Source organism: Kogia breviceps, chromosome 13 (genome assembly GCF_026419965.1).
Source record: "Kogia breviceps isolate mKogBre1 chromosome 13, mKogBre1 haplotype 1, whole genome shotgun sequence".
Classification (NCBI taxonomy): domain Eukaryota; kingdom Metazoa; phylum Chordata; class Mammalia; order Artiodactyla; family Physeteridae; genus Kogia; species Kogia breviceps.
The window spans coordinates 23929072-23943422 of NC_081322.1; the positions used below are offsets into that span (position 1 = coordinate 23929072).

Here is a 14351-nt window from a genome sequence, read left to right on the forward strand (position 1 = left end):
ATAATTTCCTAGTTTTAAAGTGAGAGTGGCAAAAAGAAGTATTAAATAGTTTAGGATTTCTAAATAAAGAATAAATTGATAAAATGAGCTAGCTTTTTCACCTTGGTGTTTTTACAGAAAAATAGAAGCTCTAGCTTTTTTTTAAGTGCTAAAGGAGTTCTTTTTTAAAATAAGGAATAATGGCCAAACAGTTTTAAAGGTATAATTATGGGAAAGGACCTAAACTCTTACTTAAGAGAGGAGAGAGCTTAGTAAATTATTGCTTCTGTTAATAAGGCAGAAGTCCACGATTTTTAAATTTAATTTTTTATTTGCATGTGCTAGATATGACTACATTTTTAATTTTTGAATTTCAAACAGTTCACAAGTATATAGAGTAAAAAAAGCCTCCTTAACACCTCTTCCAAATTCTGACAGGTACCTACTACTTTAAAAATTTTATTTAAAATATTGTTTATACATATGTATGTACATACAGCTATAAATTTACATAAATGTATATATTAGATAAAAATCAGTTATCCTTTCTTAGAAGAGTCTTTTTCCTTTTCCTTTTTCTTTTTTGCCTCTCCCTTTAAGCTCTCACTTCCACCCTCATGTTCTCCTACAGACCTCCAGTAACCTATATGAACTTCCTCATGTGTGCCCTTCTGTATTTTTTCTCCATACTTCTATAGCCACATACACATACATTTCCTATACATATGCATACACATGTATGTATATTTATAGGATTTTATTTTACTCAGTGATCTATGGATGAATTAATTTGGGGAGAATTGTTGTCTTTATAAATTTTGAGTTTTCTAATCCCTGAGCATGGTATATCCCACCATTAAATTTATTTATTTAAATAGCGGTATGTGTATGTGTATTTAGCATTGTCACCTATTCTCTTCTTGAAACTCTGTCCTGCTTTGGTTTCAGTGACATTGCCCTTAATGGTTTTCCCCCTCTTTTTCTTTGGCCATTTCTCAATTTCATCTGTAGACTTTTTTTCCCTGTGCTATTTTTCAAGGTTTTGTCATTGGCTTACTTTTTCTTCTTGTCCCTAAGTGGTCTCTACCTATTCAATGATTATTCACAAATGTTTATTTATCTCTAATTTGCAACTTTTGTTGTTGTTGCCTTCTGGACATCTCCACTTTTGTCATTCAGTTTTGTTGGGTAAAATCTGTAAGTTTTTTCCAATTATAATTTCTGGCTTTAATGAGCTTAAAAAGCCACCTTCTACTTCAAGATTTTAAAATATGTTTTTACATTTTACTTTAATACTTTTATAATTTAGTTTTTACATTTAATACTTGTATTCCATCTGGAATTTATTTTTGTGTTTGGAGATAAGTAGGGAAAATATAACAGTTCCATGTTTTTTTCTCTTGTATTTTTGAGTTGATATTCATTTGTTTTTTTTCACTGTCCATTTTATATGTTACTGGGCATCCTTGGTGACTAAGTACTGTGAGAGCTGGACCAGGTATATCTTCATTGTTGAATTCCCTGACATCTAGCACAATGCCTATGTGATAGTAACATTTTAGTAAACATTGTTGAATGAATGAATTGTGGAAGGAGAGAATTGTTTCATTATCTGTTTTAACTTAATAACACTTATCCTGTTTTTTTTTTAATGTCTTTCATACATGGAGGTCTTCCACATCTTAGAAGCCTTTAAGCTCTCAAATATTTTAACCTCATTGAACCTTGAAAGACATTTGTTTTTTTTCAGGGTGAACCGAGTAACCTATTCATATCAGCTATGCCTTGATTCTTTCCCAGCACCCAAGCTTGCTAGAGAAGCAGTTTATATTCACTTTTCTTCTTTTTTTTGTTAGTTTGTTTGATTTGAATTTTATTTATTTATTTTTTATACGGCAGGTCCTTATTAGTTACCTGTTTTATACATATTAGTGTATACATGTCAATCCCAATCTCCCAGTTCATCCCCCCCCACCACCCACTTTGCTTCTAAGTAAGCAGAGCTTCCGTGAAAACCTGCTGTTCCAGATGTGGCTTTGTAGGTGTAATCATATGTCATTGCTGGTATTGTTTCTGAGCCTGCTTAATCTTTACTGCTACCCTGTGCCAGTTCCTGAGGGTTTATTTGGCTGAGTTCTGTTTTCTTTACTTGTACTTTCAGTCTTGCGGTGGGAGCCATCAATGATACATAATGAGGATCTATTTTGTTTTTCTGTTGATGATTTTTCCAGTGATAGAGTCAAGGAACTGAGTTTTAAAAAGAAAAGACAATTCAATCCACTATTATTTATTGATACCTTAGTGTGCCAGACCAAAATGAAATAAAAGTGTCATTAAGAGTACCTTTTCAGGAAAGGTAACATAAGACAACTATCACAAAACTCATTTTAGGCACAGTACCAAGTGAGTGGTATAAACACTAGTGTTGTGTGAATTTAGGAATGGGAAAAATCTCTCTGACTTGGGATGGCTGGGGAAAACTTCCTGGAGGAGTCGAGACTTATTTAAGATCATGTGGGATGTATGGTAAATATGGCTTCTCATATGTTAGAAAAATGAGGAAAATTGTGGAATGGAATGCAGTGTACAAATATGATGGCCAATGAGTATGCCAGAATGACAGGCAACTTTGTGTAGGAGAAGAGGACAGGAAGGGAATCGGGTCAGATTGGGGAGGGTCGTTAGTGTTTTTCCCAAAACATATTCCTTAGAAATATCCTGTTTCAGCAAGCACAGGCCATAAATATTAGAGCTGGAAAATCCTTTGTAGTTTTGCCGACATGGAGAGAGGACCTGCTGTACTGATGAGCTCATTGTCTTTATATATTACATCCATGGATGCTATTAACCTCAGTGTTTTCTGTAAATTTCAGAGATTAGTCCCTTACCATGGGGGATTGGAATTTATTGGGTGGCATCCTAGAGGAAGTTCACGCCCACTCAACCACGGTGGGGAAAATCTGGCTGACCATCCTCTTCATTTTCCGGATGCTGATACTTGGTGTAGCTGCTGAAGATGTCTGGGATGATGAACAGTCAGCATTTGCCTGCAACACCCAGCAGCCAGGTTGCAACACTGTCTGTTACGATGATGCTTTCCCTATCTCTTTGATCAGGTTCTGGGTTTTACAGATCATCTTTGTGTCTTCTCCCTCTCTGGTATATATGGGCCATGCACTTTATAGCCTCAGGGCCTTTGAAAAGGAGAGGCAGAGGAAAAAGTCACAGCTGAGAGCCCAGATGGAGACTCCAGAGCTTGAATTGGAAGAGCAGCAAAAGATAGATAGAGAACTGAGGAAGTTGGAGGAGCTGAAGAAGATCCAAAGAGTCCCTCTGAAAGGATGTCTTCTGCGTACGTACGTCTTACACATCTTGACCAGATCTGTGCTGGAAGTAGCGTTCATGATAGGCCAATATATTCTCTATGGGTTTCAAATGCACCCCCTTTACAAATGTACTCAACCTCCTTGCCCCAATGCAGTGGATTGCTTTGTGTCCAGGCCCACAGAGAAGACCATTTTCATGCTCTTTATGCACAGCATTGCAGCCATCTCTTTGTTCCTCAACGCACTGGAAATATTTCATCTGGGGATCAGGAAAATCATGAGGGCACTTTACGACAAATCCAGCAGTGAGGGCATTGAGTACGAAAGGGGACCTCCATTTCATTTGAAAAAATACTCAGCGGCCCAGCAGTGTATGAATTGCTCTCCCTTCCCTGAAGGAGTCTCTCTGCTTCAAGCCAGCAATCAACAGCAAGACTTCCGAGTCAATGTGCCGAATTCTAAAACCATGTGGCAAATCCCACAGCCCGGGCAACTTGAGGTAGACCCTTGCTGTGGTAAAAAAGACTGGGCTGAGGAGGATCAGCACAGAGGACAGCTGCATGTCCACAGCCTGTGTCCCCGGGATGATGGCGCTAGAATTCAGCACTCGGGACAGCAACCAGACCGGTCTTCCTTTGGCTTGCAGACTACAACGCCCCAGTCCCGGCTAGGTACAACGATGGCTCCTAGACATTGTCCGTCACGTACAACAGGACCCTGGGAGCAGTCCCAGGACCTGCAACCCTCAGGAGAGCCTCTCACAGATTTACACAGCCACTGCAGACACAGCGATGGCAGCATGAGAGAGAGCAGAGTCCAGACAGACAGATCTTGTATGGGCAGTCGCAAGGCCACCTTTCTGTCCAGATTGCTGTCTGAAAAGGGACAGCTGTACAGTGACTCAGTAAGCTCCAGTTCTCAAAACAGCTCTTGCCTGGGCTTTCCGCACCAGGAAAACAGCCCCTCACTTCTGCCTTCACCCATTGGGCACAGAACATCAATGGTAAGTAAAGACAGACAGCCTGACTGATCATGGAACTTTCACAAGAGGTGTTCCACTTTGGTTACTTCTTAGCCTTCTGTTTCCTTCTGCTTTGTGTATATATGTGTGTGTTGAGAGAGAGGGAAAGGAGGAGAGAGGTTAATTTATGGAGAGTTAAATTCATTCATTTAACACATTCAGTTGAATTTAATAAAATAAACTTATTGAAAACTTTATATAAATCAGTCTTAAAAGTGCTGGGTATATAAATGAATAAAATATCATGTGTACCATCACAGGGCTCAGAGTCTGGATGGGAAATTAGGTAAACATATAAATGATCAAGTGTAAGGTGCCATGTTAGAGGGAGTGGTGGGCAAAGGAGGGAGAAGTCCATTCTTTCTGGATGGGTCAGGAAAAGCTTTATAGTTGAAGCTACTTTTGAACTGAGTCTTGAAAGATGTGGTGAGTTTCTCCAGACCTGGGAGGACTGGGGTACATGGAAGGAGGCGGTCCCAGTACAAGGAGAACACACACAGAGGCTGAGAGGTGTGACATAGCAGGGCTGTCTGGGGAGCCACGTGTGTCTGGAGCACAGAGTAGTAGGAGGGCTTCAGAGAGAGGGAAAGCTGGAGGCGGGGGCATGGAGGCCTTGCAGGGAGGCAGTGGAGAACCCATAGAGGATGTGCAGCAGAGTAGCGACTGGATCGGAGTTACACTTTAGACAGCTCTTTGTGTCAGAGTGTGGAAAATGGATCAGAGGAGGGATCATCTGTAACCTTGAGTTGCCCTTGTCTCACTAAGGAAGGAGGGTGTGCTCCATTGTTTTAATAGCTCTGGCATTTAAAAGTCATATACAAGTATTTGTTGATATATTTCACAAAGACGAAGATCAATATTGTATTGATAATTCTGTTCTCTGAAAAGCCACTGTGGAATGAACATTCCCTGGCCATTGTAAGACATAATGGATATTTACTGTGGATTCTTCTCAATTTTGAAAAAAAAAAAAGAATGACGCATGTTTTACGTACTGCTCCTAACAACTTTTTTCCATTAAAAAGAAAAATCCGGGCTTCCCTGGTGGCGCAGTGGTTGAGAGTCCGCCTGCCGATGCAGGGGACGCGGGTTCATGCCCCGGTCCGGGAGGATCCCACGTGCCGCGGAGCGGCTGGGCCCGTGAGCCATGGCCGCTGAGCCTGGGCGTCCGGAGCCTGTGCTCCGCAACGGGAGAGGCAGGTCCACAGCAGTGAGAGGCCCGCGTACCGCAAAAAAAAAAAAAAAAAGAAAAGAAAGGCCCCCGAGTTAATGGGGGAACTTCCCAGTTGAGTTCACTTGGTTGAACTCACACCCTTGCTTTTTCCTTTCTTCATTCTTTGTGTTAATCATGATTGAATCCTTTTACCCTAGTTTCGTATCTCCCATGAGATATTTTGTTACTGCACTAATGCCATACCTTGAGTACCTAGATTTTTCCTAAAATGCTTTTTTTCAAACTTATACTCATTTCTTGTCAGTGACCAGCTGTCTTCTCAGGAGATTACCTGTAGGATTATTGTATGGCTGCTTGGAACCCTATGCCAAACTATAGCAGGGTTCTCAACTCTGGCTTGAGTTAGAGTCATCTGGAGCTTTAAAAAAATCTCCATGCAGGACCCATCCACTTCCATTCAAACCAGAATCTCTGGAGATGGGGTGGAGGATTGGTATTGTTAAAATTCCCATGGTGATTGTAATGTACAGCCAGGGTTGAGATCCACTATTTTATTTAATTTTTAATTTTTTTTACTTTTTGGACATGCCCTGCATCTTGCAGAATCATAGTTCCCTGACCAGAGATTGAACCTGGGCCACAGCAGTGAAAGTGCCAAGTCCTAACCACTGGACCACCAGGGAACTCCCGAGATCACCATTTTCGAGTAACCTTGCCAGTGGCCACTGCTTCTTATCTGCATTTGTGAAGTCAGCATGACGATTTTCATCATTTTCTCTCTCCTGTACCTCACTCCATGTGAGAGGAGCCTTTGTATTATTGAGGAAGGAAAAGCAGTGTTTAGTTGAAGCAGATTTTCTTAATCTCAGATTATCTTTTGGGAGAGACCAGCCTCACTGAGGAGCTTGGAGAAAAGATGATGAAGGTGACAGGCCCTCTTTCTTTTTTCATCTTCCTCTTTCTTCCCTGATTATGTTTCTAGGAATTATAAATAATGCCTCTGGCCACAGAGATTTCCTACTTATGGTTACTTTCCCCCAAGCCTCTTAGGGGGTTGACAGGCCATTTCACTCCCCAAATGGTGGAAGTCTTGGGGATTGAGGCCACAGCCGTCAGCTCCAGAGCACTGTAGCTGACACGTCATACTTCCTGCAAACAGAGGGATCTTTCATTGGAAATTAGTGCAGCAAGCAAAGGATTGTTAGCATCCACTTTCAATATATGGACTGTAAACAGCTTCTTAGACTGTATCAGGTCCCAGAGGGCCAAATTTTTAGGGCTCAATCAGATGTATTCTGATTGCAGCAGTTGGTGTTTCAGAGTGAAATGACTTCTGGTAGGTATCACAGTTGCTTTGCCACTTGTTCCCCTTAGAGAGAACTGTCCTGCAAAAGAAATACATTCTATTATAGGTCAGAAAAGCCACCTGGAAGAGCTGTGATTTATACTCCAAGACATTTCCCTTGCCATCACCCAAACCCCGCAATTTCTTCAAGTCTAAGCTTGTTGATTACTAAATAAGTTTCTGTCAAGGTTGGTTCTTTGTGGAAATACTTAATTGGGCATGGAGAGCAGACTTTTAGTCTGGCCGAGTGCGCATGGGGAAGAATGCTGGTTGAGTTTTAGGAACCCATGCTACCCTCTGTGACAAAGACTTTCCTCATCGTTGAATGCCTTCACCTGTCAGAGGTGCTGTGGAGTAGTAATCCTCAATGCCCAATTCTACTTTAAATCACCAGGGAAGCTTTGAAAAATGCCCTAATAAGAATCTCTGCAGATAGAGCCTGGGCACCAATACTATTTTTTTAATTTATTATTTTTGGCTGCGTTGGGTCTTTGTTGCTGCGCGCAGGCTTTCTCTGTAGTTGCGGCAAGCGGGGGGCTACTCTTCTTTGTGGTTTGAGGGCTTCTCATTGCAGTGGCTTCTCTTGTTGTGGAGCACGGGCTCTAGAGCATGAGGGCTTCAGTAGATGCGGCGCATGGGCTCAGTAGTTGTGGCTCATGGGCTCTAGAGAGCAGCCTCAGTAGTTGTGGCACACGGGCTTAGTTGCTCCGCAGCCTGTGGGATCTTCCCGGACCAGGGCTCGAACCCGTGTCCCCTGCACTGGCAGGTGGATTCTTAACCACTGTGCCACCAGGGAAGCCCCCAATACTATTTTTTAAAACTCCCAGGTGATTCCAATGTGCAGCCAGAGCTCAGAACCACCACTGTAGAGGAGGAAGGTTTTGGCATTAGGAAGAAGGTTGCCCTGCAACCTCTTCCAATCTTTTGTGACATTAAAGTGCTAACAAAGAGCGTTCTCCTGTACCTCTACAGAGCTGAGGACCTTTGCACGTACTGGTCCCTCTGCCTGTGATGCCCCACCCACCCCAGGACCTTGGCACGGCTGATGGTGCCAGCTGTGCCAAGGTCCTGGGGAGCACTCTTGGGCCATGATCATGGAGGGGAGAGCTAGGGACGAGGTTGGAATGGGCAAGGGCTGATCTGTCGGGCGTTATAGGCCATGGAAAGGAATTTGAGGTGGATGGTGCAGGAGTGGTGGTGGTCTGGTACGTATATTTTTAAAATCACTGTTTCTGATGAGTCTCTTATAGAGATGCTATCATCTGAATGTTTGTCCCCTCCAGATTCATATGTGAAACCTTAATCCCCAGTGTGATGGTATTTGGAAGTGGGGCCTTTTGGAGGTGATTAGGTCATGAGGGTGGAGCCCTTATGAATGGGATTAGTGCCCTTATCAAAGGGGCATCAGAGAGCTCTTTTTCCCATCCACCATGTGAGGACACAGTGAAAAGATGACTGTCTGTGAACCAGGAACTGAGCTCTCACCAGACACTGAATTTGCCAGTGCATTTGTCTTGGAATTCCCAACCTCCAGAAATATGAGCAATAAATTTCTGTTCTTCATAATGTACCCAGTCTGTGGTATTTTGTTATAACAGCCCAAATAGACCAAGACAGTGGGTAAGAGTGCAGTCAGGGAGACCAGCTAGGAGGCTTGCACAGTGTCCGGTGAGAGGGGAGTGTGGCTCAGACCAGGGGTACCACTATTAATCGTTTGAAAGAAGAGTCTTCTTCTTATTTCTTGTTTTTCAAATTAAAGTTGTACATGCTCATTGAAAGACATTCAAGCAGTGTAAAAGAACATAAGAGTAAAATGTGAACTTGACCATGTGAGGGTGCATCTCTCACTCTCACCTGGACTCAATTCCCACTTCCCTCACCAAAGACAATCACTGTGAACAGAATGGGGTGTGTTCCCCTACCTTCCTCACTGCATTCACAATCTTTGAGGACAAGTTTATGTCCACACATATTTTTTATTTTTTTCAAAAATATAAATGTGATCCTGCTGTAGAGATGTCTCTGCAATTTGCTTTTGCTTAATTAATGATATGTCTCAGGGACTCTCCAGATCAGCACCCATGGAGATGCCTCGGTTTTATATGCCTCATGCTTTTCCATGAAATTGATGAACCATAAAATACTTGATGGCCATTTAGCCGTTATAAGTTTTTTCTACCACAGACAATGTTGCAGTGAATGTTTCACACATATATCTTTGACAGGTACCTAGAAGTGGAATTATTGGTTTTAAAGGGCATGCACATTTTACATTTTGATAGATGCTGCCAGTTTTTGCTCAGGAAGGGCTATACCAATTGATCCTCTTTACCAGTGCATTAGCACTCTTTCCCCACACTCTTGCCAGTATCAGACGTTATCTCCCCCCACCTCCAATTTGACAAACTAGAAATGTTTCGTAACATTTCCAAACATTTCTAAAATGTTGGTCTTAATTTACGTTTCCATGATTACTAGTAAGGTTGTTCATATGTTTATTAGCCATCTGTATTTCTGCCATGAATTATCCTTGTCTGTTTTTCTATTATTTTTCTTCTGATTTCTAGGAGCTCTTTTATGATATTGTATTAACTCCTTGTCTATATATGTATTGAAAGATATTCTCCCAGTCTGCTTATTTCTTATCCCTGTGTATGGTGTCTTTAAAATTTGAATATTGTATTAAATCTAAAACCTCTGTGACTTCTAGGTTCTTTGCCTCATTTGGGAAGGTTTTTTTTTGTCTCAACATTATTAACAGGGGTTATTAGATGGGTGTTTGAAGAGTTGATTGTTATAACTTACTGAACTTTTAGGCAGAGGAGCTTTACATAATATATTAATTACCAAAGAGTCTAAAGAAGAGGAGGAAAGACTCCCACTTTACTGAGTCCCTGAGTGCGGTCTAGACACTGCCATGGGCTTCTTCACTGTGACTCTGTGATTATTCCCATTTAAGGATAAGGAAATAGATGACTTGTCCAAAGTCATGCTATTAGGATGCGGTAAAGCACAGTCTTTGGGACATAGCAGGGACATGAATTAATATTTACTGAGTGAGTGAATGGGCTGGAATTTTATCCCAAGCTTGTCTGACTCAACCCAAGTCCTTCTCCCATGTCCCATTGCTGCTTCCTGCTCTCTCTGCACAAGGCAACCTAAGTGTAGCATATTTTTAAGAGAGATTATTACAAAATGGAACATCCACATTGGGATCAGTTTTCCCATTCTTCATGACTTGCAAAGTCAAAAATTCTGGTTAATTGTGGAGGGGACAAAGATGGAGCTTAGGAAGAGCTTGGCCTTTTAGTATTAGACCTGGATTTTGGACAAAACAACCACAACTGGATGATGAGGAGGAGATGGCAGGTGAGATTCAGATCTTCTGCTGCAGCGCTGTTGGGGAACAGAACCTCTTACACGCACGTTCATCTCTGGGGCAATGTGGGGGGATTGTCTTCTGTAGGAGGTTTTTGTTTAGATTTGGGATATTTGTGACACACGAAGAGTCTCAGGTGGGTAGGCAGGACCGGCTTTTACAAGCCCTTTGAGTCTATTTTGTTTTGTTTCAGAACATGCTTCTAGAACTTTCATCCATTATGAAAAAATAATGCATCCTGGGACCAGAAAAAACAGCCTCAGGAGCAGCTGGCATCTGCGAGATAAAAGGTGTATGTTTGTCACCTCACACTGCAGGAGGAACTCTGAGAACCATCCCCTCCAGAAAAATGATAAAATACCTCTCATGAGTCAGGCAATGGCTGTGTATCGGGGGGCTCCCAGCTGGGCTCCCTGACCGCTGGGGTCAGCCTCTCACTGCCCCGCTTGGCCATGCTCCCTGAGGCCGGTCCAATGCTCTCCATACACCAGGGAGGCAGGCACTCTACCCCCTCAGAGAAAATCTGGGGGCAAGAGCCACCATCCGAGGGGAGGAGGAGTGGGATGTGCTACCATCCCTGCCAGTAGCCGGCTCTGCAGCAGCAGCAGCAGTTTGGACCCTTGAACGTGGTTCCGGAGCAGGCTGGGAGCTCTGCCTGCAGCCTGGGCTCAACACACTTCCTGTCTGTACACCAGAGGTTGGAGGGAAGCTTTTTGTTTTCTTCCTCTCATCAGCTCATTTCCTGGGGATGAAGCAGCTGGATGTTCGTCCCTAGATGCCATTACGTAAAATATTGATGACAGCACTGGCAAACACTCACATCACGTGACTTTATCCTTCTGCTGGCATTGTCGTCAGTAGTGATGCCATGACTGGGCCAGCAGGTGCTGGGGAATCTCGTTCCCAACTTCCAGGGGAGTGACTGAAGCCGGCATCACTTCCTCACCCTCCCCACCCTCCCAGTGGTCCCGAGCCATCCAGGAGAGGTGCATCAAAAAAGCAGTGAACACTTCTTATGGAGCACAGAGGCATGGATGGCCGTGTGAGGTCCACTAACTATCCAATCGGTGAGGCTGGTTGGCTGGTCATTACTGTCTGAGTTCTGAGAATCATAAAGGTGGACTCAGTTCCCATGGAAGGAGCCACTTAGCCCTGTCCTCTATCCCGTGGCCAGGCTCTCCTATCCCTGGCCGCACATCTTGTAACAAAGTCTTCAAGTTATTGGGAGAATCAATTTGTTCCAAAGACACAAAGGTCTGCATCATCTATAACCTGCTGAGATAAAATCCATACTCCTTAGCCTGGCAAATGAAGCCTTCATGGGCTGACTCCTGCCTCATGTTCATTCCCTACCTCCTGCGCCCTAACCCGGCTGCGCTATGAGTAAAGCAGATTGCCTTCCCATTGTGGGTGACCAGCAGCCAATCTGTTGAGGGCCTGCATAGAATAAAAAGGTGGAAGAAGAGTGAATTTGCTTTCTCTATTTGAGCTGGAACGTCAGTCTTCTCCCTTGGACTGGGACTTATATCATTGGTTCTGTAGTTCTCAGAACTATGCCACTGGCTTTCCTGGGCCTCCAGCTTGCAAAAGGTAGATTGTGGAATCTCTTAGCCTCCATAATTGTGTGGGCCAATACAAACAAATCAACCAGTCAATCAACCTGTATCTATATCTATATCTGTCTCTCTATAAAATCTTCTATTGGTTCCGTCTCTCTGGAGAACCCTGATACCCTGGGTAACTGCCCAGGATTTTGCAGAACGGAGCCCAGTGCTGGCTGGGGCTGGTCTGTGCTTCTAGCCCGAATGGCTCCTGAGTCTTCTGTGTTCCAATTTGCAGAGGAGAAAGTGAGAGGTCGAGATGTGAAGAGGTGTGTGATCTTTTCCACAATGAATTGGTAGAAGAGCCTGTGAAGACCAGGTGCGTGAAAACGATGCTGGGGCCAAGCCCAGATGGGTGCCATTTTAAGGGGCATACCATATTCCAGGGGCTTAGGCCACATTATCTTATCTATACCGCGTGCAACTGTGTAAAGTTGTTGTTTGTCCTCAGTTTATAGATCAGAGAAGGCTCAGAGAGATCAAGTGACTTGCCCCACAACTAAATTCCAACTGAAGAGCCTGTTTTGCAGCTGGAACTCAAACCCAGATCTTGTTGCTCTGAGGCCCATGCTCCTCCCAGGAAGCCCCGCCCTCTCTCTTGTCTGTGACCATCCAGCCCCCGCACAATGATTTGTTTGTACATCTGTTTACCCTACTAGCCTGTGAAAGCTTTCAGGATAAGGCTGTGCATTTTAAATCTTGGATGCCCAGCATGTAGCCCAGTGTTGGTTGAGTGCATGCATGTTTATGTATAGATGCCAAAGACTAGACGCTACTCATCACTTGCAACCCTCCGGTCTAATCCTTATTCCCTGGTGTCTTGTCCTGCCTTGTCCGCAGGTTTATTATGAGAGACTCTTTCAAGAGCCTATATGGCAGCGTTCCCCACTCCCCCATACCTTTTCTTGTAATTTAAATTTCCTTCACTCTCAAAAGCCTTTATAGGGTCATCAACTGTATAGCACAAATAGAGGTTAACAAAAGAAGTTAAAAGGATGCAGTGTAAAATGTAATGCTTCTAGTAAATGTTGCTGTGTCTCTGAAGGTTTCCGTCCATTGCTTTAGGATGAGGGTCACTGCCTCGGGTACATTTGTCTTCAAGCAGAGCGAGTGAAAACTAGCCATGGAGAACCAGTCATGCCTCTTTCTGGTTGACAGAGCAGCCAGTAGCAAGTAGATGTTGGGATCTGTAGGAGCCAGGGGTGGGTGTAGGGACAGAAGGGATCATGCTCTTGAGTCAAATGAAAGGATATTTCATAAGGTGATGTGGGATGTGCGGCTTTCTCCATATCTCTGGACCTGGACTCTCTGATACCAGGAAGTATCGTATTCATTTATACCGGGAAGGCAGTGGTGCTCAGTGGGGAGAACTGGAAGCCCATCCCACTCTGGGCACCATCAGAAGCTGGCGTTAGACGTGGAGTATGGTCCTACCGATGCATCCTAACTGAGGAGGCAAGGGTGATGAGTTGGAGAAGGGTGGAAAGTTCTAGAACTATTTCAAAGAAGAGCTCAGTTGTTTTCCCATACAGCGTGGCAGGGAGTAGGCAGACTGAGATTCCTCACTGTGCTCTGGAAGTAGATACAAGTCACACCTAAGGTGCACATTCAAAGTAGGAAAGAGAATGGCTGCCGCCCATTTGGGGCTGGGTGTTGTATGAATGCTTCCCTTCTGCAGGATATAAGGGCCTTATTCTGTATCAAACCACAATTGTCATTCCTGACCGTCAGTTCTAAGTGACCAGGTTTTCCTACAGAAAACTTTGGGACCATGACACACCGTTTTCCTAGCATGGATTGCATAACTTCATGTCTTCGGGCAAAGGACTCTATTTTACCTCTGACATCTAAGATGTTTCACAACAGTGCACGTTTGCTAATCCCGTTATATAGTCGCTGAAGCCCTGGCCTCAGTGGGGAGCCTGTGGAGGGAGTGGAGTTCAGCAACTGGTAATTTCAGTTTTCCCACCTGGTAGATGGGGTAAGGCCATGCACTTCTGGAAGCTCAGATCCTGGCAGCACTGCATTCTCCTGCCGTCACGTGAATCCATCCTCACTGCCAGCTTGGCCAGACCACTTATGAGTCCTGCATACTCAAGTTGTCTGGCCTGCCCACCATTCAATATCTTGTTTCCCCTTTACATCAAAATCCAAGACTCATATGATCAAATATTCTTTTCTGGCTTAGATGTATGTACACCCTAATCACAATTCTAAAATCCTTGCCCTGCAATTCACTGTATCTTGGCATTGGTTTTTCCTCTTCCCCATTTACTTTCATTACCTTTTTATTTTCAATTAAACCTATTATTTTCAGGTAATTGTAGGTTCACGTGCCCTTAAGAAACAATATTCTTCACCCAGCTTCCCCCAATGGTGATGTTTTGCATAGCTATAACACAGTATCAAAGCCAGGAAACTGGGCTTAATGCCTTTTGTTTACTCTCATAGGCACTAGGGCTTTTTGTCGGGTTTTTTTTGGCCGTGCCGTGTGGCGTGCAGGGTCTTAGTTCCCCAACCAGGGAT

At 43.7% G+C, this 14351-nt stretch overlaps 1 protein-coding gene across 5 annotated transcripts in view; it reads left to right on the forward strand.

Moving 5' to 3' along the window:
* The window catches only part of GJA10 (gap junction protein alpha 10), a 39037-nt gene that overhangs the window by 3475 nt on the left and 21211 nt on the right, over positions 1–14351 (forward strand). For 2 of the 5 annotated variants that reach the window (XR_010836227.1, XR_010836226.1), the window contains exons 1-2: positions 2251–4308; positions 10418–12144. Coding sequence is in view for 2 of the 5 variants with exons in the window: in XM_059083236.2 (XP_058939219.1) it covers positions 2869–4308; positions 10418–10456 (1479 nt within the window). In the remaining 3 variants the exon portion in view is untranslated. Of the gene's footprint in view, positions 1–2250; positions 4309–10417; positions 12864–14351 lie in introns of those variants that run through there. The other 3 variants (XR_010836228.1, XM_059083236.2, XM_067011485.1) reach the window with 3 other exon arrangements.